The sequence below is a fragment of the Ophidiomyces ophidiicola genome (assembly GCF_022830035.1).
Source record: "Ophidiomyces ophidiicola strain CBS 122913 chromosome Unknown scaffold_3, whole genome shotgun sequence".
Classification (NCBI taxonomy): domain Eukaryota; kingdom Fungi; phylum Ascomycota; class Eurotiomycetes; order Onygenales; family Onygenaceae; genus Ophidiomyces; species Ophidiomyces ophidiicola.
In genome coordinates this window covers 677850-702019 of record NW_026054643.1, presented here as the reverse complement: position 1 = coordinate 702019, position 24170 = coordinate 677850, and the positions used below count along the sequence as shown (strand labels likewise).

The window sequence follows — 24170 nt, the reverse complement described above, 5'->3', positions numbered from 1 at the left end:
AGCTAGTGATCAAGCTGGCATTCAAAAGTGTGGTTTAAGCTATCCATCCGAGCCGAACGACAATTTTTCTCTCTCTAGTAGATAAGATGCCTAAAAAATTCGCGCATACATCGCAGTCTATGGTGTCTATAAACCCATCTTCCCCACAATTGTATTAGTAAAGTCCCACAGCAAGGTCGAATAATCTGAACAAAAAGACAAGCCTGTATAGAAAGTATTTTTATGGCCTTGCAACGCGTACAAGTCCCGGTAGAATCCTCCTTTCACTGCTTCTGTTGAAACGCCCAAAGTTAATGGCACATGGCTTCCCCAAACGGCAATTTCGGGTTTCTGGATAGAAAATGTTCCCTCAGAGCCCATCCTTCTGATACCACCAAGGACAAGCTCCTTTGCGTCTGATTCTGTGAGTTTTGAATCCCCAACAATTTTGATGGTGTGATACCCTGAAACACCCAGGTAATCCAGGCGCCAGACAAAGGGTATATGTGGAAGCTGAGCGGGCTTCGTTGGATCTAGGTTGACGATCGTAGAGTTCTCTGGAAGACCGCTCTTCTTAACAATGCCAATATAATAATTCTTCCAGCTCCACTGCTTAAAAAGAAATTTCTCCTTTTCATCAAGATCAAAGCCTTCCATGTTTCCCAGGGTAGGGACAATGGTAACCAACAACTTCTTAGCCCTGATCTCTTTAATCTTTTCACCTTTTGTTCTCACAACAACAGTTACTCCGCTGTTGGAACGGGTGACTTTGGATACCTTGCTTTCGTACAGTACATCCTGGCCCAAAATTTCAGCAGCTTTCTTATAAACTTCAGCAGTACCCCGCTTGGCTCTGACATAGCCCTTTAAAAGTGCTGCAACGTGCGACTTGCCAAACAGCTGAAGGACGCAGAGAGTAGTAGCATCCAGAATATCACCACAACCGTGAGCGAACATCCAAACCACGGGCAACGCGCCGTTCAACTTATATTTCTTGCTGAACTCCCCAAAGGGCATCAAGAGTTCCTCCGGCACAGGGTCTGGCAAGTTATAACTGCCATCCGCTATCCCCTTGAACTTTGAAACAACAGCAAAATACAGGAGCAACGAGGCACCTAGTTCCATGGGGCTGCTTTCATTCTGCACAAGCTTCCCCGTACGAAAATTGACGTACCGGTTGTCCGTGGTTGCAGGCTGAAGAGGTTCATGAGACACTTTAAGGCGATCCAGGTACTTTAATGTGATGTCAGTATTGAAAAAGCCTTGGACGCCGTAGTCAATTGGCTTGTCGTCCACATAGAACGTTCCCACATGGCCACCTAGGTGATCCTCCTGCTCAATAATCACTACACTTTTCCCTTCGTCCTTTAGTTTGACGCCCGCATAGGTGCCAGTGGACCCGCCGCCGATCACGCACACGTCTGCAGTAATAACTTCCTCTTGGTGAGGACCATCAGAAACAGTGGCGATACAGCAGGAAATGTTGAGAAGCACAAGGCTGAATAGAGGCCACAAGCCGGGAATTGAGCGAGGTATAGGACTATGCATATTGTAGGGCAGTGTGGATTAATCGGGTGAACACAGAAATATCTTGAAGTAACAGCAGAGACGGCCCATCTTTTAACCAACGATCCCCCCTGTCAATGCCACAGGGCTTTTCGCTAAATCTAATGTGTTACCATGCGGCAGGCACAAAGGAGTAAATGCGCCTGGCGGGATTGACACGAGCAATTCCGGCAGACCATATCAAGGCGTCCAGTGGTTTGAACTGCATACCGATCAAGCGGCTCGAGAACGCCAGTCTTGTCCGCCAAGTCTTGCGAACAACGTGGAGACCATTAAAGACCAGGGCCGCCAATGCAAAGCAGCCCAAGCGGAGACTTCACCCGTAGCGCAAGGCATAGGATAGTGCTATAGAAAGAGCCTAGCTTCCCGCTATATGGTATAAGGAGGCGGGTATTCAGCTCCAGCAAACACGATAGAGAATGTAGTCCCTCAGAAAGTCTCACTTCACTGCAAAAGCCGAATTTCAACTCTGGGTCATTGGGAAAATAACAGCAATCAAAAAGTATGGTTGTCTGACCCCCGACACATTTCGCCCTGTCAGCAAACTTAACTCGGTTGGTTTGCAAATGATGGTGGTCCGAACGAACCAATAGACCCGAACGGCACAGCGCCCGCCCCAACTAGTTAGTGAACCAGGCCGTTTTGAAATCGGCGTGTTTGCAAAGTGTCCAGAAAACTTCGTACAAAATCGTGCGTAAGGGATTCGGGTGCTGAGTCAAATAAATACTCCAAATGATTTGATAGCAACATGCCCAAAAGCTTTAGCTAAAACCCTGGCTGCTCCACTTCCACGCCAACTAAAAGCTGTTCTACTAAGCCGGGTATTTATGGAGGAGGCGGTTCTCAAACCTGCTTCTTTGTAGGTTTTCGACACGATGATCAGCCCTCTTTTACAGAAAATAGAATTGGTCATATGTTGTCATACCTAACAAAAATATTCTGTAACAGAGTGTCTTGAGAAGGTCGGTAGTTCCTAGGTATTGGAGCGTATATACCTGGCTCCACTGTCTACCGTGCAATTAGCACTTTGAAGCAGTACAAGACAGCAAGATAACGGCTCACAGTCAACGTATAAGAAGAATCATTATGAATACTCCATACCATCACACACTTTTGTTTGTACTTCTACATATATGCATAAATAGCGACCAGTTTCAAGATGCTAGATACCCAATTAATCGATCTTCAGAGGATTCCAACCAACCCGGAGAATTTTAGCGGCGATGAAGCAGATAAGTCCTGCAAAATAGCAACAGCTGGTGAAGGTTATGAGGCCCCAGTAATTCCCTCCATTACGGGTAAGGATTGCTCCAGCGATCGGTGTTCCGGTCAACGTCCTATTGCGACAAGTGTCAGTAAAGTGAAAAATGGGCCACTAGGGTGTATCATGGGAAAGGAGAGGCACACCCAAAGCTAACGACAGTATAGGCAGTTGCATAATATCGGCCATAATTTTCTGTTTTACATACTTGTCCAACACAAACGGGTGTTAAACTGATGTTACTACCGCTCGCAAACCCAAAAATTAGTGAATATGCAACCATCATACCGACACTGTCTTGCGCAGGAAGCCAGAGGCAGGTGGTCGATAGAAGACAAAGCAAAACAGTCCCGATCATGATGTTAAAGCGACCAAGATAATCAGAGATGAAACCGGGAATCCAGCGGCCGAAGAAGGATCCGACATTGAGCAATGCGAGAAGTTGGTATGATAGTGCGCGTGGCATATTATGAGCCAGAGCATAGGACGTTACATATGTGATTGGAATGAACAGACCCCATTCAATAAAGAAGATTCCAGCTGTGGTCAGTGCAAATACCGGTTCAAATAAAATGCGTAAGTCCGGGAGAATGTTTTCTTTAGTCGCACGTTTTTTCGGCAGTCGGGATTTAATCAGCAAGCAACCAAAAAACATAGCGACCAAACAGACGAGTGCCACCGCGCGAGTAGCCCATGCGAATCCAACCTTTGGATACAGCGACTCCAGCATCAGTGGGAAAACGATTCCTCCAACACTGCCACCAGTTGTTGCAATGCCAGTGGCACGACCACGTAGACGGAAGAAGAAATGGCCAGGGCTGGCGACGGCAGGGGTAAAAACAAGGGAAACACCTATCCCTCCAATGACGGAATAAACGACCATAAAATGCCAGTATTCTGTGCACGAACCGAGAAGCGCGACACTGAGAACACTCAAAATTGTACCGGCTAAGACAAGGAGTTTGGGTCCTTTTGCATCAAAGATTGGGCCGATCTGAAGTCCTCCGAAAAAAAGGAGAAAAGCGTATATTCCGAATATCCAGCTGACTGAGCTTTGGTTATAATTCTTGAGCTGGTGAACGGATATCCATGCATGGATAGATCCCAAGGTATTGACGATGCCTAGACTACCGAAAAGCGCAAGGAAAGAGCCAAATACTACCATGTAGGCTTCACGCCCGCCTTCAGGATAGATATTTCCTTGGGTATCCATGGACATTCGAGGGGCGAGTGGAGGACCACCGTCACCATTTGTATGTTGTGTAGATCGCGAATGAGAACGCTGACATGGGGCCATATTGCCAGTCTGGTCATTTTGTGCATTTTCGCGGCCGTCCGTGGAAAGTTCCTTGTCGCAGAAATTTTCAGGAGGGAGATACTCCTGTGTCTCCGATGACGGCTCCTTGGCTATGGTGTCTCGCTCTTTTTCTGATAATGATGAGTAAGATGTGGAAATACAGCTGTCCTGCGGCCGCGGCTCTTGCTGGGCTTTATTGGGCAGTCTTTCGCTCATATTTTCGGCAGATGGGCGCTTTAAGTCACGCTTGTCTATTGTATCCAACGGGGATATCGCTCACGAGACCTGGAAGGAAGAATGGGCCCTGCGAGGGAAGGTTGTTTGTGAAAGGCCCGGACACAGATTATCCGTTTCTTGAAAATACAGCGAATTTTTCAAGGAAGCAGCAATTCAGAAGGAAGAAAAACGGGTTCTTTCACAGATGATTCACAGTCTTGCCGGTCATCGCAATGCCGCCGCTTTAGCGGAGTTCGTTGCAACATTGGACGGCGGACTTTAGCCCGAGGCAAACAGGAATGGTGCAGCGTCAGAGCGTCAAGCTTCTCCATCGATCACATAGCGGTCTGGTGAAATGCTGCCGGCAATCATCCAGGTTGAACTTTCTTTTACGTCCTTGTGCGCTGATGCCCCCTGCTGCACTGCAGCAAGTCGGCGACTTGCGACTTGAGCAGCGACTGGAAGATATGTATCCGAAGCCGTTTGGCTAACAATTTGTCCTGAGACGGGGGGCTTAGACCCAGGCGGAACGAAGAAATGCCTGGATTTGCCGAGCTGGAGCGAGATAAATCATAAAGCATGCGGGAATGCGGAGCAATTTTGTTCTTGATACCGACGGAGTTCTTGTGTCGGGATTCGCCGCCCCCTTCTGATATTGCCATCTTTAAAGCGGCGCTATTGCCAAGCCACAACGTGCGTGCTCAGGCGTGGAACACATAGCAGCACGTGTTACACCGCGCCGCTTTTGCCGGTTTGGCTGAGTAATCCCATATTTGCACGGCTTCGTGTCGCGGCTGTTGCGGGCGGACATCACGTTGAAGAGGCATCGCATCGACATCCCGAGGACGTATCGAAAAAGGTGTTACTCTTCAGTCTTATCAAAAGACCCAACGTGCACCCGGACTGGAAAGCAATGGGAGCGATTTTTCCCAACTGGTCAAAGCAACAGAGCCTCATGAACTAGACTCTAGCTCCCGTTTTCGTTAGAAGAAGAAATATGTTTTATACTGGATGCTCTCGAGTTCGTAGATCGACAGAGGGAATAACTAAACGGTAAAATGGGCGATAACGTATCGAAAGAGTGGCAGGGCGTTTTTATAGCCAACGGGACTTAAACGCCAGCCGGTTTCCTCTCACTATAAAGTGCTCCAAGACAATACTATTTGGATTACCTGCCTTTGGTGGGGACCGCTGAGACTATGTACCTCTTTGTTTAGTAACAATGCTGCAAGGCCGTCTTCTTTCAAACCCAGCTGTGCGACAACGGGCATATGCATATTATATCGTATTTTTGTGTCACCTATGACGACGCATCTCTCTACGTACACGCCCGATATGCTGACGGTTCATCTTCGGTGTACTCCGTACGGAGCACCCCGTGCCCATTCTGACCCGCGAGAAGAAGCTGAACCCAAGGCATAATCTACCATCAAACCCCCAAATATTTATATTCCTAGGGCTGATCGTCTTTTTAAGGGGCCAAGGGGAATAGAATAATTCTAATAGCTTCATCACATTACTTCTCTTTCAATATACGCAGATAACCCTCTCCTACACACTTTACTTAAGCTTGATCACAGATAGGTAGGTGCAGTTGCAAGACAGAGTTGTATATGGTTAACTACCACACTTGGCCTGCTGTAGTCACTTAGTTAGGGCAAACAAATAATACTTCGTATGATAGCGAGACTTTGCCGTGTCAGCCGGCGTCATGGCGACGACCACGCTGATTCCCACCGTCTTTAGTCGCCGTTGTGCTAAACACTCCAGACCAAATCTACTTCAAAAATCGGCTCAAGGATGAAACTTCTAACGGGGTCCAACCCCGATGACCCTTGGCGAGACTTACAGAGTCTAATCTTGTTCCATGGGTACAAACTCCTTTCATCCAGGGGTATCCAAGTTTCTGTGGTTTAGCCTGCACGTCTTGATTGGTTTACTTTCCCGAAAATGCGGAGGTTTCCCGAGCCCTGACAAAGGATCGCTTAGTCACGGAAGGTGAGTAATCAAATCTTGGCGCAATCACCTGAAATGTCTTAACCCAAGACGGCGCAGAGGAATTCCTGTTCCTAGCGGAGCCATTTCACTACCATTTGAAATCATGCAGCCCTCCGTACTCCGTAATGTTTTGCGACTTAAAAAACTTGCATGACTAGCTTCATGATAATCTGACACACTAGGGTATTCAAGTATTCAACTCTTTGAATGAGGCACTGAATCATGCATCAGCTGAGCTCTTGGTTGCGTGACTTCCCTGGGGCCAAATGATATGCAGGTGGTATTACTCTCTTGATTATTATGTCCTAGGCTATGTCTGTACTTCTACTGGGTACCGTTTTTATTGCCGAAAGACCCAATTCAGTATAGAGGAAATGCTGAATAAAATGTGTTGAAAATAGCCATAGGAGCTACACTATGGAGTACATAGCACAAGCCTGAGCGTACTTTATGGAAGACAAGTGGGCAATATTTTAATGCAGTACTAAGTGCATTGGATAATCTCACGTCCAATTGACCGTGGGAGAACAGGGGTGGCCTACTGCAAAATGTGCCGTGAAAACCAGCAAGTTTGTCAAGGGACGCCAATAAGAATAACTACTAGTTAAAACAACAGCAACCGCGGCTCGGATAGCCGATGATCGCGCCGAAAGGGTTGGTGTGAAACAATCAACAGACCTAAGACCTCACACAATCGATCAACACATTATTTGCTTCTCATGAACCAAACATGACCAGCCTGTCTGGCGTCCCCAGAATTCTGATGCACCGGTCTTATGGAAGCAGTAATATTTAAGCGAATTGGGAAAGCAAGTAAGCGAATATAATGCTCTCAAACTGCGAGTTCGACCGCAAACACAACAAAGGGCGATTTGTGGTTCGTTATTAATTAATCTTGCCCGACGGTGGCCTCCGGGCGATAGCGTGGCTATGGCAGAGTTATATCCGAACGGCCTTCGTCACCGGAGGCTCTTGTGCCAATCCTCTTCTCCGTTCCTTCGGGGATATATCCTGGTGTTGAGGCCAACGGCGCAATTCCGCATGCAGCTAGTCTCCGTGTGCTCCGTACTCCGTCTTAAAAGCGAAGAAAAGTAGGAACTTCGAAGAAAGGCTTGACAGCTGTGCCACGAGATAATAATTAAGACTTCAGAGGGAGTGTTCTTCTCACGTCGTTGGGCGCCAAGAGTGACGAAATGGCCGCACATTGCGGGTCTCCACCGGACGGGTCTCGGTGGGCTCTGTCGCGCGCAGGCCCCGTTGCCTTGCACCGCTCCGGCATATGGGCCGATTTCTTCGGCCAGGAACCCAAGCGACGCAGCGCGGCGGACAACGCCCGCACAAGAAGGCGGCGTGGGCGACGAAGCGCGTTTTGCGCAACACGCGCGATTGGCTGAAAACCGAGCACACTGGCCAATCAGCAGCCGGCTGCGCGAGGTGCGGCAGGCCCATTGGCTGGCACCGGGGCGGTGGGCGCCAATCAAGCTCCGGCGGCGCGGAAATATCGCGGCACCGCGCTAACCGGCACCAGCGCCAAGGGCAGTGGCTCATTAGCACTCATGTGATTGGCCGGGCAACGAATGGCGCGCGAGACAAGCCGGGCGCGCAGCCTGGGGCCGCTGCCACGCAGAGCAGCGCAGTGCGCGCAGAGGCCTGGCATCCCTGCGCTGTGCTGGCCGGCTACTCGCCCGCCGTACGTGTGCAGCTGCATTGCCGGGCGAGCGCTGCCGCGAAAGCGGAAAAGATCGTCTCCGCATCCTGGTGCCACCCACGTCACCCGTATTGGCAAGCTGAGGCCGCCCGACTTTGACCACTTCCAAGACGTGGTTCACCATGCCCGCCAGCACCCGTCCTGGTGGAAGTTAGCGGTCGTAGCGCTGCGAGGGGATGCGCAGCCAATCCTGCCGTAGGCAGTCATAAGATTTGCGCGCCGTCAGGGTCTCAGCTCCGGCGCGCGCTCCCCACCCTGTTCCGTTACCAGATATCCAGTGCCCGCTTGGCGGTCGTGGATTAGACTTACTGCGCGCCGCGTCCAAGGAAAGGCTCTTTTGGCTGCGCGCTCGCCACGGCGGTCGACGTTCTACAAAAAGGCCTTGCCCGCCCCTTCCCGGCCTGCTGGGTGCGTGATCAGACCTTTAACTCGCGCTGGAAGCCGCCGTGCCAGAGACCTCCACCTCAACCTGAGCCCCAAGGACACTCCTCCATTGCGCCGTCCTACCATCAGTCATCCGATATCCGCCTAGTCTGGCTTTCAACCCAGCTTTAACTGCTGCTCATCCTGCTACCCCCCTTTCCTGCCGCCCGAGCAAGTTGCCGTGCGACCCGTCGCGCAGGCGTTCAAGATTCGCGGTCCGGCCCCTCGACCCGTGACGATCTGCACCCTCCCAGCGCAACCCGAGAACACATGCCCAGTGCAACCAGCTTGCGACCCCCCTACCGCACAAGAGAAAGCTAGAGCCCGTGTTAGATCAAGCTTGTCCGCTCCCTAATGCAACCTGTTCAGTCCAGCTAGTTCTTCCGATCGTCACAGAGATTTGCTATACACTGTGTACATATATAGCAAGCAACCATGCCTGTCTTCGTGAATCCGTTCAAGCGAAACGATCTCCATGAGTATCCAGGAGTCCTGATCCCTCTGGCCCAAGAGCGAAACGTGGAGCCATCATCCGCCCTTGACAGAAAGGATGCCGATGAGAATTCCGCCGAGACCGGCTCGGTTCGGAGCTCCCAGAGCGTCTCCAAGCTGACTATCGAGGCCCTCAGAGCTGAGGTAGAGAGCGACGTAGCTACCAATGGCCACGATACTCCCTATGATCGTATGTTTCTCAAAAATAATATCCATCCTTGCTCTTCATGATCTTGAACTCCAATGTCATTCATTGTCTGTACTCTTTCGGAGATCTTTGCCCCAACTCTTTCAGGATGAGCCTTCAAATATGGCCGAAAATCATCAAGTCATAACGAGAATGTTTCGAATGGCGTGTATCTAACACTTAAGACCAGGCAAATCAAAGATCATTAACCGAGCTATCCAGGACATTGGAATGGGCCGTTACCAATGGGAATTGTTCATTCTATGCGGCTTTGGTTGGACGGCTGATAAGTAAGACGACCTTCAATTGCACAGCACCGTTTTTCCTCCACATGCTAACTGGTATTCTGTAGTCTCTGGCTCCAGGTGCATATTATATGAGTCCCTGATATAAATTGGAACTTTCTGTCTAACATTCATGATATAGGGCGTGGCTCTTACCCTACCCCCTCTTGCCGCAGAATTCGGTATCACTGAATCCCATGTACGATTTACAACCTGTTCACTCTTTATTGGACTGTGTATTGGTGCGGTGTTCTGGGGAACTGCCTCTGATATTATTGGCCGTCGTCTTGCTTTTAACGTAACACTACTTCTTACTGCGGTATTTGGTCTGGCTGCTGGAGGTGGCCCATCATGGATCGGGTGAGCTTTATTGTTTGAACGAAACGTGTTCCTCCTTTTATCCTCTAACTTACATTTCGACAGTGTTTGTTCCCTGTTTGCATGCTTAGGGCTGGGAGTTGGAGGAAACCTGCCCGTGGATGGAGCGTTATTCCTCGAATTCCTGCCCTTCGCCTCAGGAAATCTTCTGACCATGCTCAGCGTCTGGTGGCCTGTTGGACAGCTTGTTGGAAGGTGCGATTTCCAAGTACATTTATCTTAATTTCTGCACGCTGACATTCAAGTCCAGTCTTGTGGCATGGGGATTTGTGCCCCAATACTCTTGCAAACCCAACACCCCGTGCCGACGGGAGGACAACATGGGTTGGCGATATCTTGTGCTCACTCTTGGCTCAATTACTTTCCTCATGTTTATTTGCCGATTCTTCTTGTTTCATTTGTACGAATCACCAAAGTACTTACTTTCGCGCGGCCGGCAAGCCGAAGCCGTTGCAACCGTGCATGCTATTGCTCACAAGAACAAAGCAAAGACTTGGCTGACTGTGGAAATCTTGAACGAGATTGGTGGCAATCCAGACGAAGAGGCTACTTCTGGAAAGTTAAGTACGGGAGAGGTCATCAAGAGACAGCTTGTGAAGTTTTCTGGCGATCGAATTGCCCCCTTGTTTGCGGATAGGCGAATGGCAATCACAAGTACGTTGTGCCCTAATCCAAGAACAAGACGGTGTGTTAATATACCTTACAGCTCTCTTACTATGGTTTTGTTGGTCAACCATTGGTATGGGATACCCTCTGTTCAACGCATTCCTGCCACAATATCTTGGAAACCAAGAAGCTACATCAACAGCCATCGGTGAGTTACACATCGCTAGCAGATTTGCCATTGTGGCCCCAAAGCTCATTCTTGCAAGTGTATCGCAATTACGCAATTACATCTATTGTCGGCGTTCCGGGCTCCATCATCGCGTGCTACACGGTCGACATCCCATATATCGGGCGCAAGGGTACCATGGCAATTTCGACATGCATTACAGGCATTATCCTCTTTTGTTTCACAATCTCGAGGGAGCCCAATGCTCAGCTCGCCTGCGCCTGTCTTGAAGCCTTCTTCCAAAATATCATGTATGGTGTCCTCTATGCATATACCCCCGAAGTGTTCCCTGCACCAAATCGCGGGACAGGAACTGGTATTGCAAGTTGTTTAAATCGTATCTGTGGCCTTTTAGCGCCCATTGTGGCCATCTATGCCGGCAATGCGAATCCGAATGCTCCGGTTTATGCGAGTGGAGGCTTGTTCTTGGCCGCATTTGTCGCCATGTGCTTGTTGCCCATCGAAACAAGAGGAAAGCAGGCCCTATAGAGAGTACAGTGCTCAATGTTTTGGGACACGAATTTTTTTTTGGTTTTTTTTTTTTACAAAACCCAAGATTGAGCATGGAACCTATGTTTCCGCGGAAGGTAACACTCCGTGTCGTTCATTCGGGATTTTTTTTTACAATTATTCTATGATATAACTTGCACGGCTGTTATAGTCGAAGAAATGGAAATGAAAGTTTCCTGATCTTAACATGAAATTGCCGTCAGAGCATCACCCCGTTTTCAGTTTAGGTGGGCAATCAGAGAACATGCATTTTATTGTCTCATAGTGCATATATTTCTACCATGCCTCAGCTGAAGGCTTACAAGCTACTGTGAAATCAATATTTAGTCAAGGCGAGCGGGCTTTTTATAACCAGGCCTTCAATTCTAGCGACTTTGAGAGTGCGTAGCGAAGTATCCCTATCAAAGGAAAATCTACACAAAGGCGGCGGGTACGTGCGTAACTACAACATACCAGTAGTAACAAGCCGTTGGGTTTAAGAAAGTCCCCAACTCCCGAGACTTCCCGTCCGGCTCTAGGATCCAGAATAGCTCCAGTAGGGAATTGTGGGATACTATATTTCCGCACAGAAGCTGTGTGTTTGTCGCGTTGAAGTGGCTGCACTACGGAGTACACAGCTCTTGGTTGGCTGGCTGGCTGGTTGGGTATCTGAACCAATTTTATTGGCGTTTATTGGCAGTGACGCCATCGGAGATAATTCATAGCTAGCAGGAGGGCTCGTCATAGGACAGCCATTAAAAATATGCATTTTGCTGGCACTGCAATGTGGGTGAGTTTGTCCTCAGTAATCATGTATACATAACCTGGTACTGATACATCCATATGGTATGACGGGTGTTGCGCTCTTCACAATTAATCCTAGCGTTCGTTATCACTCTCCCTGACATCAGACCTGATGGGATTCGCGCCTGTCTTTTTTTATCAGAAGGCCAAGCCAATCCGCATCTGCGGTACTCTAGGCGAAGCATTATTACGACATAACCTAACCCCCTCGCTATATTTCGACAAAAGGCAAGGATCAAGATCCTGCTCCTGCGGGAAATCCGGGAAGAATTTGAGGGGGAGACTCGGGAATTGCTTGCATACGTAGACCCTTGTAAGAAACGGCATCTAAAACTACCCGTTCTAACACGGGAGAGGGGGTTTCTGGATGTTGAAAAAAAAATCAAGGAACGAAAGAAGCTGGTTTCCCTGGTGCGAGGGAGGGGTTGCTTGCATTTGATTATTTCAAATCTATCGGCTGGTGGGCCAAGAAGGGGGGGATGCATCATCGACTTCAGATACACAGATCGCGATTACATGGTAATAGAGAATAAAAGGAAATACCATACTTTGTAAACCAGAGCTTAGCATAAAAAACGAACAAAAAAAAGAGTGCCTTGGTGTCCACTAGTCCAGGCTACAGCTGACAAGAAAGAAAACGGAGAGGGGCAATGCAGGATGATATGGCGCCGAGAAAGCAATACATGCATAAAAGAAGAATAAAAAGAGATCGTCACTACCCTTTGTAGCAGATATAGGAGTGGTCTTCGTCTGAGAGAAGTGGGTGGTCGAATTGACGTCTCTGTTTCTTCTTCTTTTATTCTCACGTCGCAAGTTGCCCTTCTAGCCGCCGTCCCCTCCTACCCAGTAAAGTCGCGTTATCAAGGCTGAGCTCGAAAGGTTGACTCGCCGCCCGGGCAGCGTTCTCCCGAGCGGCTGCCGCAACCGCCGCGCTGTGCTGACCATAGCCGCCTGCCTGAGGATGATGTTTTTGCTGCGGTTGTCGGCCGCGCTGCTGGCCAGCAGCTGCACTCCTGGCTTGCGCGGCAGCGCTTGAGTGCTGCGAAGATCCGAGGTTTGTGGAGCGAAGCTTGGACTCCATGCCGGCCATATCGGTTGTCTCTGTGTGACGGGCTCTACTGTAGATATTGGCAGCGTTATTGTCCTGGTCGCTGTAGATCATTTGTTCAAAGTCGTCGTACTCGTCGTCGTAGTCTTCTGTCACTGGATTGAGGTCGCCGCGGTACCCACCAGCAACGTTGGCACCACGGTAGCCGTGTCTGAAGTTCTTGCGGCGCTTGGCTTCTTCTTCTTGTCTGTGTACGGCGTAGCCGACATCAAAGACTTCGCGAAGGTTCATAGCACCGGGAGAACGGAAGTCAGCTCTACGTTCGCCAGCGGCGTATGGAACCTCGAAAAGTTGCGGCTGGGTCGCCAAAGGTGTAGCGAGTGGGGGAGCGTCTGCAGCAGCATATGTCTCCTCGTCAGTTTCACGAATCCACGGGTGGTTGAGGAACTGGCGGATTGTGTATCGCTTGTCGGGGTCGACTGTAAGCAAATGGGACACCAAGTCTTGGGCTGACTTTGATATATCGTCCCACCAAGGTGAGAGGAATGTGTATTGGCCACGGGCCACCTTTTCTGTAAGCACTCTGATGCTTTCGTCATAGAAGGGAGGAAATCCGCAAAGGAGAGTATACAAAACACAGCCTAGCGCCCACATATCCACACTTTTTGAGTACTTTTCGTCCTTCACTATTTCGGGAGCCGTGTAGCCAACCGTGCCACATGGCGTCATTGTTTCACTGTCCCAGACGACTTTGGACAGACCAAAATCTGCAACCTTGATTAAGCCAATACCACCCGAGCCCACTCCTGGTATGAACTCTCCTTCATCGACTTTGTCCTCTTCACCTGGTGCGGGTGGCTTGGGGTGCTTCGTTGGTATATGGGGAATGGGGTAGAACAGGAGATTTTCAGGTTTGATATCACTGGCAAGATGGTTAATTAGGCATCTCAATTGATATTGATCCAAGAGCATACCGGTGCACAACCCCAGATGTCTCATGTAGGTATTCTATTGCCTTTGCAACCTGGATAATGACGTGACGACTAAGGTTCTCGCTGAAATAGGTTAAACGAATGATTTGGTGGAATAGCTCGCCGCCGGGACAGAGTTCAAGAACAATGTAATAAAACTCTTTTGACTCGGAAAACTGTACAAGCTTGACGACGTTAGGGTGGTCGAGTTGGCGCATTATTTGGACTTCTTTCAAGATGTTCGCCCGCTATATTTAAAGAAACCCGCACAGGTCAGCCAACGGTCCAGTCATTTTTCAGCGTCATCGAACCCGGAGAGTCATAAAAGGCAAAAAGAAAGTGGGTATGAAAGGACCCAAGAGCCAGACCCTCAGAGGTATTTTGAAAGGCTCACCTCGGCGACGTGAGGTCTCTTCTTCAGGTCCGCATGAAGATGGGCGTCCTATAAGAGGGGGACGATCAAGTTATATTGGGGCACGTAAATGAAAAACAAAAAATACGCAGGAGAGTGACAAAGTGGCGACGCGGGCCAGCAGTCAAAGAGCAGCTGGGTAAAGAGTTCTAGAAGCGGCCAGTAAACGCACCTGTTTGGAGCTCATCTCGAACTTGCGAACGACCTTGATCGCAACCTCTCCGTATTGACCGGTGCTATCGCGGGCGCGGTAGACATCGCTAAAGGCCCCGTCGCCCATTTTGGACAACAGCACCCAGCGGTCCAATCCAGGATAGACAGGCATTGTAGATCTACTAATCTTCTCCTCTGCGACAATCTGCTTGATCTCCTGCTCATGTCCACGGGGCTTGCCCGAGCTGTGCTGTTGGGGGGCTGTCTGGTCGTGCTTCGCCGGAGCAGCTCTATGATCAATGCCATCGAACCCGCCATGGTGCTGCTGCGGGGCTTGGGGCTGTTTCTGGCGCTCTACATGGACGGCGGTGACATTGGTGGTGGGTTCGCCGTGGGGGGTGCCAGCGGCGCGAGCCTGCTTCCCGTGACGGATGAAGTTTTTTAGACTCTGTATCGTACTCATGATGACGGTGGCATGTACAGCAGCGAGGAGAGAGAGAACGGGTAAGCAAAACGTGGTTCCACGCCAAAGTCAAGGGGAAGAGAGGTGGACGTTTGGGCTGAGGCCGGACGTCAAAGTTTTGGGAGGTGAACAGGGAACTGGCAGGGCGACCAAACGGGCTATGACGACACCACGCGGGCGACTAAGGACAGTGAGGAGCGCTGGTGAAACTGCGGAGCGTGCGGGCGGGAGTTGGCCGACCAGCACAGACAAAGGAGCGGGGGGCTTGTAGCGCGCAGAGGGTGGCGACGAGGATAGGGAGAGAAAGACGAGGCCGTAGCACGCAGGCAGTGGAGGGAGAGAGAGAGAGAGAAAGAAGTAGTTGGTTCGTCAGAAGTTGTAGCGTGAAGGCTGACGGACAAGGCGGGCGGGCAGCGAGGCGGCGGGCGGGAAAAATGACGAAAACCGGAATCGGGGGCGGGCGTGTACCTTCTGGCGGGCGGTGCTATGCAGAGGTACTTTGGCTGGGCGGCCGCAGCATCACCTGGCCCTGCTGAGTCACGGGCGAGTGACCTGCGTGCCCGCGACGTTTTGGCGGGGCGCCAGGTCACTCGCCTGCGCCGCGATCTGATAGCGGCACCAGCCACTATCGCGCGCGCCCGCCGGGAATCCTGCCATAGGCGCTCTCCAGAGATGACCCTGCCCGGAGTTATATCGGGCTGCCCGACTTCTTCTACCCCCGCCAATCCCACCCTCTGCGCGATCGGCACGTTGCATGCTCGACGGCTGGGTGACGGTGCTGGAGGCTGCCAGCCTACTCCGTACGCCGGACTTACAGGCGCTGCCCAGCCTAGCTGTGGCTTGCATGTGTCGCCGGTGGCAAAGCTCATGGCCGGGCGTTCGGGAGCCAGCTGCGCTTGTCCTACGTGCCAGTCTCCGGTCTCAGGGAAGACTAGATAAAACGAGCCCGCATGCTCTCCGCCGAAAGCAAAAAAAAGAAAATAGTTGCGTGAGCTGGTCCCAGAGGGGGTCGAACCCTCGACTTTGGCGTTATTAGCACCACACTCTAACCAACTGAGTTATGGGACCGCAACGATAGCCTCAACCCGCTCGAGCCATAGAGAACCAATAGCAAATGGCCCACAATCTACGTCAGCCCTCACTGGCCATCTCGTCCTCGTAGACGCAGCCGACCACTCTCTTCGTGCTGGGTGAGCGAAGGATCCAATCCTGTTGGAGCGTGCCCTTTCTCAGGGCGCAGCTTGTCAAAGGCGACGTGAATCATGGCCCCTGCCATCGCTTGAGAAGACGCCAGTCATGCTCTTGGCGCGGTGTTGTGACGGTTCATGTAACTATACGCGTAGTGCTCGGAGTAACGAGATGAGACGCATCTTCCACTGCATCTGCGCCCAAACGAGAAGAGAAGCCCGGCTGTCAGCATCTGGCCGATGTGATGACCAGTATTTCGTATTTCGTGACACGCATAGTTGACTGTCTTAAATAGCCAGACTCTACCGCCGTCGCAAGGCCCAGCCTGGGACCAACAGCTGGCCGTGTCTCCTTGACATAATTGAAACAACACAAACACGCGGGCGCTCATCAACTCGGCATCTAGACTGCAAAGCGTGGTCCTTTCCTTCCTCAGCGCCTGGTTTGCCCCAGTGGGCGCAAGTTTCGTCTTCCTCCCACCAATAAGCGGTCTCTTATGCGGCCTGTTAAGTTAGAGTTGGCGGCCCGTCCACACACCTTGTCCTCTTCTTCACGTCCTCCTGTCTCCCCAGCATCGAAGTCTCAAAACAAAGTCGACCGGGCCAGCGGGTAGCCTCTTGCGTCTTTGTTATCAATAACAATACGCTTGCGGATTCTGCTCCCTGGTGTGGCCTACATTGTACTCCGTACACACGACGCTCTTTTAAAAACAGTCCTTTCTGCGCCTCTCATGAACCAACCAACACGCTATTTTCTCTCCTCTATCTCATCTTGGTCTGTTCTCGCCCTAGTTAATACGTTCGAGTTATCCTTCCGTATCTGCGCGTTGACACCGTGATACCCCCTTCAGCCATCGCGCCCCAACACCCGTCGAACCTCATCCTTGTCTCGCAGTGAATTTCACTTTTTCAACGCGCCCCTAAATATTCGAGCGGTGCCGGTATCCTATTAAAATAACAACGCTGCTAGAAGAACTCGATAGAAGGGAAGGCTATCTCTATCGCAAACAATCGGGATAATGTGCTGTTGAACTGGTGGCTGCTTAAGGGCGTATTTCGTTATGGGATGCTTGCTGTTAAGTCCACTCATCGTGCGAATGTTACGCCCACTGTGAGACTTTAATATCTGCTGCGTGCCACTGGCTGGCTTGCTTTCATATTTGTGGTCATTCAGTGGCGGGATATGCGCTCGTTGTAATGTCCGCGACGAATTTCGTCAAGGAGAGAGCACCTCTGGTCTCCTCTGATAGCGCCCAGGTCAATCCATACAACCCCCTTTCAAGTACAAAAGATGGCGCCACCGCACAATTTTCAGATTCCTTACATATTGATGTCGACCTGCCCCAGACCGAAAACGCCTTGACAAAAGCTTTTCATACACAGACACCCGCTCCGCCTCCAACACCGCCATCACCGCTATTGGAACCTAGAAAGAAATCGTCGCCGGTTCCCGATTCCGACGAGTCCCAAATTCCGACTTCTAACGGAGCAGTAAACACCACACCAACCCGTCAAACAGACCCCATCACCCCGGATATTACGCCTCCACGGGTTGTATCGCACGGGCGCAGGCGGTTGACGCAAAATCGAAATTTCCCGTCTATCTCATCCAGAGCGGAATCTTTTCAGACGGCGCGAGAGATTCTCTCTTCAGACGACGACGTGCATACTGGACTTCCTCTTGATGTGGCCCCTTTGACACCACACTCGCGTCGATTACCGTCTTCGCCGCAATCACGTAGCAGCATTCCTCAACAAACTGGCCATAGTTCGCATGAGAGTAGTCCATATTATGTTTCGACGGCAGAGCATCCAGACCCTCGTTATTTTCCCTCTTTTGATGGGAACTGGAAAGAACCCCGGACAAAGTCACTCCAGCTACCGAAACAAAGAAAACCAAAGGATTCTTTTAAAGGTGGTGCAACTCAGCCCAAGGTTCTGGCTACAGATCGCCCAGTGCGTGACTTGGGATGCATATCAGACCGGGAAAAATCTCTACGCGTAAGGGTAAAGGACTCTAGGAAAGGGGCGCAGCGAGTTTCTATTGAGAAGTTTGGAAAGGAAATTGGGTGGTTCCCCTCTGATGAATATGATAACCATTCTTGCCGGCTTTCCGGGCTGTCAGCCACGTCGACCGTCGAGGCAGTCATAATTGACTCTCCGCCTATGAAGAAGCAAACTCTAAGACACACTGGAAAAGCTGACTCTCTTCGCTCTGTGGGCTCGCCTACGACACGGTCGATCCGTGATACCTCGATATCAAGAACTTCAGAACAGGGGCCTCGTTTGGTTCGCAAAACGATACAAATTACGGATTGCGATCGTTGGAGTAGTGGATCTGACACTCTCTCATTCGTATCTACGGTCTACTCTAAACCTAAGCAGGTTGAAGAAATCATACCTGTTGTTGTGATTCCACGACGGCAGTCATCCCTGAAGTCTAGCCTACCCAAGCCTACTCTATTTGGTAGAGCGCATTCACAAACCCGTTCTTTGACCGAACATCGTCGACCGACCACAGCCCCCAATAACGGGCCTGTTTCTCAGCCTTTCGATATTCCGAAGCGGCGACGTACGCTTTCAGAATCTTTACCCTATGCACAGAAACCGGGTGGTGCCACACGGCGAGCTTCAACTTCTAGGCCCAAAATACCAACACGACGGTCCTCTTTGTCCGCTCCTACGAGTAAAAACGCATCGCGCACGACATCTCTTACATTGGAGAGCTTGAAGCGGTATGAAGCCGTACAGGAAACCTACCCTATTCTGAACAAGCAAACCAACGAAAAACCCGAAGATTTGATACCGATCATTAATCCCCCAGGTAGTGAAAAGCAACTCGCATCCGAGCTTACCGTAACCGAAAATAATGACCAAAGTCATCTCTTCCCCGATCACCAATGTAACGATCCACGTATGCAGACTCCGTTGTCGACAACACCCTTTCAACCATCGATCCAGTCTTTGTCTCCTGGCCCTATTGAGATTTCAGAGGCTCGTGTTGTGCCTTTTTTCGCGCACAACAACAAATCACTTTTGATTGTTGAGCAGTATGCGCAGCCTTATGCCGCCCAGCGGTTACGTATGCCTCGGACTGGCCATGGAGCGGCTGTTGCAGATCGAACATCGAACATGCCCGCTGGAAGCCAAGCAACAGAAGTGGACTCACCGCTTCGCAACCTGAGACCTCCGCCACGACCACGACCTCCCTTTTTTAAAATCACTCCACCAAGCTCGCCCGAAAAAAATAGCAACACCACAGAAAATAACAACGAGTTGGTACGACGATGGGAGTCGTTGCGACGTAGTTTCACTTATAGACGTTATGCGGACGGCCGCGAGTCGGGGCAGCCCGCTCACCGATTTAAAAACCGCAAAGCTGGCAAAGATATTGACAGCAAGCTATATCCACTTTGGCGACCTCGAGGGTTCTGGGAGGATTTCAAAGACGCCGACGCCCGTGACGAGCCCGCACTCAAACACTCAAGTCTTGGCAGCGATGAATGCATCAGCAATTCTCTAGGCATACCACAGAAACGATTGCTGAGCGGCCCAATGGCTCTTGTCCGACGCGTGTCGAACGGAGCTCGATTGCGGGCGCGACGCCGTAGGAATGTTAGCCATACTAGCGTCGTCAGCGCCACGTTGTCCTTATCTGGTCGGCAACACCATGCTCTGCCCCCTTTCCTATCCCTGCGCGAGATGCAACGCTGGGTCCAGCGTGTTCGGCGAAAGAGAGAGCGCGAGAAGATTGAGGCCAGAAGACAAAAATTGCGTGGAATTATTGGTGACAGAGTGACGGTGGATCCGAACTCAATCGCGCCCCGATGCATTCAATCAACCTAATCTGCTTGGGACGTTGCAGCCTCTTCCTTATATGATGTGTGATATTATGAATTACGGTGATATGACGACTTCTATGTGATATGATATTTTCTGTGATTTATGGTGGAGAGCTGCGTGCTTTGATGAATTTCCGCTATTTTTCAAAATACCCTGAGAAAATGATTGACTGCGTGTTATGTCTGATACGAGCCTACCTGGAATTCCATTATGTGGTGGCGCATTTGCTATTTGGCGAATTTGTCCATTTATTTGGCTTTGCACATTTAACCTTGATGATATTTCCGTTTTTGTGTCGTCGCGACTTGTTTCGAATATGTTGAAAAGATTGATGAGTATTATGGTCTTGGTACATGACTCTTTGCAGGTAATGAATTGATAACTCGACATTTGATAGATTATTTGTCACATCTGCACATTGTAAATAGTTCGCACAGCGCATGTGTAATGCAGACCTGCAGCAACTCGAGCCAAGAATTTGGTTCTAGCTACAGGTGGAGAGCCGATGTAAAAAAAGGGATTGTATACATTACCCAAACAACCATATCCTGCAAAATATGCGTATTTCCGCATGCTTATATACAAAACTTCACAAATCAATCCTCTCAAAGACAGTGGCTACCTGTGTACGCAGTTCAGTTACGCGTTCAGATTACTGTTTAATAGGTTAATGGAGGTTTAAGTGTTTTCCCTTAGAATTTGTTCATTGCAAGTTCATAGAGAAAGCCAATTGCCAACTTTGCGTGGTTAGCGCAGTGGCCAAAATCAACAAGTTCAATCACATCATTAATAGTGTGAAGGTCCTTGTTGTTGTATTGAGAGGTCGACTCGTGTATGTGCGCAGATGGGTACCCAAACCTGTGGGCAGCAGCGTGATCTGAGCAACCGTATCCACATTTACCGTCAACGTAAGGGACCCTGGTGTACTTTTTTAAAAAGAAGATCAGATAGTTAGCGAAATTGAAATAAAGGCAGATTGGGTGCCAAAAGGATACATGGGTTTTACTCACGCCTTTGATGACAAGTCGGACGAAGTCGTTCAGTGCGTCATTGGTGAAGTCCGTAATCACGCCAAAAGCGACAGGCTTTCCAGCCTTCTTCCAGCCGTTGGTGAAACCAGCCATATCCTTGTTCATCATGGCCTTTACGTCCCTGCCTTCAGCCTTGTATTTTTTAAAGATTTCCAGGGATCCAAGGTTCCCAGCCTCTTCAGCAGCGTACAAGTGAAGTTCAATGGTGTTCTCTGCCTCTCCTCTGAGAACCTTTTGGGAAGAGAGCATAGCGCGAAGAACATCCATGACAATAACAGTACCAGTTCCATTATCATCGGCTCCTGGTGCACGGCTCGTCATGGCGTCCTCGACGGAAGTTCCGCTAATGCTATCCATATGAGCACCAAGAATGATGGTGCTATTGCTCTTGCCAGGAACAGTGATAATGACACTGGGCTGCAACCACTTAGGATGTCTAAATTTTTCCACTCTGACCTTTGAAGCCCCTGCCGACTTGATGATCCCATGAACATGATCAAACACCCAGTTTGCGGACTGAAGCCCAGTTTGTGACCTGTAATATCGATTGTGGAAGCTAGTCAGTTTCTCAAGGTCCTTTCGCATGACTGCTTGGGATATTTTGTTGGCTAGGGGCATTCCCTCGCTGGTAAACATCAACTGCGTTGGAAACTGTACAGTCATTTGCTCTACAGGCTGGGACCTTAAGGAAGCGGGCAAGTCGGTAATATCCATAAAATTGATGTTTTCCTTGAAATAATCATATTGGTTAGCGCCGCTATCCCATATCATCTATTACTTCATGGACATATGGCATATTTTGCCTTGTGTCGAGATATTATTAATATTGTTTAAGTTGGCCCATACCTTTATCATTTCCATCTTCTTTGCCTCTGTAACCCACCGCGACTGGCTAGGCCCGGTTTCAATCAAACACATCTCTGCCTCATTTGTGGGTCTAGCCCACGCTGAAGGAGAGACGAGGACGCTCAGCGCCAACACAGCAAAGGTCTTCATGGCTGAATAATTGGGATATTGCTGTTTGATATTCTTGACAATATAATTCCGTGAGCTGTATCACTCCCCCCTGAGAGACCCGGTTTCAGAAAAGAGTGGTTCAGCATAGCTGAAGCTGAGCCTTTCATATAAGAGGCAGTCCCGGCTGTTCAGGGACCTGTTAAATGATTAGCGTAAGGCTTGACTATGTGGAGGGCGTAAATGATCGAAGAGGGGCTAGCTGGCCGTTGTAACCCAACTAGCCTAGGGTTCTCTTTGGAATCCTGCATCCATGCAGGAAAATTCTCCTAGCATTTGCCATAGAACTTAAAAAGCGACAGCGTGGTATGGATGCCGTCAACAGCGGATACATAGAGAACATGCCAAGGCAGGGTTTGCAAAACAGTTTTGCAGAGACCTGGTTTTTAGAGCCAAATTACAACACATTTTGAGGTATTTGTTATGAACATTCAAAATGTGTTTCACACTATACAGAGTAAAGACGGCTCATACTTCGACAGGAGGGACACAAAGACAAAAGCCGTTCTCTCTTTCAGCTTCCGGTCAAGTAGGCAATAATGCAACTGCCCCAAGGCCGTCAGGTACTTTAACCCGAGTGGGGTTTACCCCGGCGTCGATGGCTCTCATAATTCGGGATCGCCGCTTGAAGTAACAATAATGCACAGATATGCGCAAAGACAGTATACACATCAATCCTGGGATCTTGGATCAATATCGCTGCCCAAAACAACCATACTAACTATTTTTTGGCATATAGATTCCGATACTGAACTCATATAGATGCCTGACAGGATATTGTTCTGCACAACTGGTTATGTGTGCAGTCATTAAAAGTGGTTCTTGTGCCGCCCCCTGACAGATAACCAGTTAACTAACTACTTAGTGAGTGTGTAGTACGGAGTAGCTAGTGGATAGTTAATCTGACACAATCCCAGTGACCACCCCACAGGCGAGGAGAATTGAGATCGATTTTTTAGCCACAGCCGAGGAACGAGTAACCATGTCGCAGCAGCAGAACGATTGGGTATTATTAGGTATGTCCTTCGTACTCCGGACAGAAGTGGATAAAAACCTTCTTTACCTGAAGCGCAGGCCTACTCCGGAACCCGGAAAAAAGTGGCCAATGGGAGCGATTGCACTCCAGTTTCACGTGACCATTAGGGTCGCTTTAAAATTTCATGGCCCACAGGGAAACAAGAAACCAAGCGCAGGACGCCTCTACACCTCCACAGCCCAAGAACTGTATGCGTGCTTGCGTAGGCGGGGCGACAGACTAGGGGTCCTTGCTTGTAGTTACATACCCAGCACTCTGTTGTTACATCTTCATGATATGATGTTGTTGGTGCGTAATAATGTGCGCGTGGAAGTGCATCGTAGTGAACCATGGCAACTGTTCTAGTGAAAGTGACGGTTGGCTTAAGAAGTTGCAATGCAACCGTCCTAGCCTAAGCGGTTTTAGAGGCGAGCTTGCTGAGGCTTGACGATCATCACGTTGACATAGTAGCAGAGCGCTGGAATATAATAAAAGAGTGGGAAACTTAAAAATGTAGCCTGGCGAGTGATGACCAGACAGGCTGGAGTCGAACATTGCTTGACATAGCTCAATCGCTCAATACCAAAGGAGAACACAGTTACCAGCAGCCAAACCCGGTAGAAGTTCAAAACGTTGGCGGATTACAAGGTCGCTCAGTAGAGAGCTATTAGCAGGATCAGGTGTCCGTGGTCCGCATTTCGTGTGAATGTTCATTTGGGTGTAAGATTCTCATATTCCGAAGCCCGCGTAGCCATCACTTTGTAGCCTCCAGCTTTCTCAGCCCAGCCAAGACCTTTTCTTCATCGAGAAAAGGCTGAAGCACCCTAGACGCGTCGAACTCGATGACAGGCGTCTCTCGTAGCTTCTGGTATTGTGTTGGGAGGTCTGCACCCCCGGTCGGTTGAGCATGATTGAGCCGAAACTGAAACTCCGCACTTTTACAGGTGGAATTTAGCAGCTGGGGGCAGTGCCGAGAAGGTTTTGCGAGAGGTTGCTTGGGTAAAAGGCGGTTAGGCGACTTCGAGGCCATGGTACGGGAGGGTTGCGGGCGCGTGTTTGAAGGATGAGTTGCGATGGACGGCCGATATAATGTCGAGCGGTTGGGGAGAGCTGGGCAAC

At 49.8% G+C, this 24170-nt stretch overlaps 6 protein-coding genes and 1 non-coding gene across 7 annotated transcripts; 2 read left to right on the top strand and 5 right to left on the bottom strand.

Moving 5' to 3' along the window:
- Window positions 1-126: 126 nt before the first annotated feature.
- LOZ57_001270 (uncharacterized protein) lies at window positions 127-1527 on the bottom strand (the record flags this gene model as incomplete). Its single annotated transcript, XM_049250361.1, has 1 exon — window positions 127-1527. One exon carries the CDS (start codon window positions 1525-1527, stop codon window positions 127-129), a length of 1401 nt encoding a protein of 466 aa, XP_049110721.1.
- A 1403-nt stretch (window positions 1528-2930) lies between these two features.
- On the bottom strand, window positions 2931-4319 carry LOZ57_001269 (uncharacterized protein; the record flags this gene model as incomplete). The annotated part of the gene is made up of 1 exon (XM_049250360.1): window positions 2931-4319. One exon carries the CDS (start codon window positions 4317-4319, stop codon window positions 2931-2933), a length of 1389 nt encoding a protein of 462 aa, XP_049110720.1.
- A 4564-nt stretch (window positions 4320-8883) lies between these two features.
- Window positions 8884-11110, top strand: LOZ57_001268 (uncharacterized protein; the record flags this gene model as incomplete). Its single annotated transcript, XM_049250359.1, has 8 exons — window positions 8884-9130; window positions 9318-9417; window positions 9480-9492; window positions 9554-9771; window positions 9835-9984; window positions 10040-10443; window positions 10496-10603; window positions 10662-11110. 8 exons carry the CDS (start codon window positions 8884-8886, stop codon window positions 11108-11110), a joined length of 1689 nt encoding a protein of 562 aa, XP_049110719.1.
- Window positions 11111-12716: 1606 nt separating this feature from the next.
- Window positions 12717-14961, bottom strand: srk1 (MAPK-activated protein kinase Srk1; the record flags this gene model as incomplete). The annotated part of the gene is made up of 4 exons (XM_049250358.1): window positions 12717-13884; window positions 13937-14181; window positions 14328-14375; window positions 14518-14961. The coding sequence occupies 4 exons, from the start codon at window positions 14959-14961 to the stop codon at window positions 12717-12719; spliced, it is 1905 nt and encodes a 634-aa protein (XP_049110718.1).
- A 994-nt stretch (window positions 14962-15955) lies between these two features.
- On the bottom strand, window positions 15956-16029 carry LOZ57_001266. The gene has a single exon. It is a non-coding gene; the product is annotated as a tRNA-Ile (tRNA).
- Window positions 16030-17345: 1316 nt separating this feature from the next.
- On the top strand, window positions 17346-19994 carry LOZ57_001265 (uncharacterized protein; the record flags this gene model as incomplete). The annotated part of the gene is made up of 1 exon (XM_049250357.1): window positions 17346-19994. The coding sequence occupies one exon, from the start codon at window positions 17346-17348 to the stop codon at window positions 19992-19994; it is 2649 nt and encodes an 882-aa protein (XP_049110717.1).
- A 689-nt stretch (window positions 19995-20683) lies between these two features.
- Window positions 20684-22018, bottom strand: LAP1_2 (Leucine aminopeptidase 1; the record flags this gene model as incomplete). Its single annotated transcript, XM_049250356.1, has 3 exons — window positions 20684-20917; window positions 21002-21751; window positions 21869-22018. The coding sequence occupies 3 exons, from the start codon at window positions 22016-22018 to the stop codon at window positions 20684-20686; spliced, it is 1134 nt and encodes a 377-aa protein (XP_049110716.1).
- Window positions 22019-24170: the final 2152 nt, after the last annotated feature.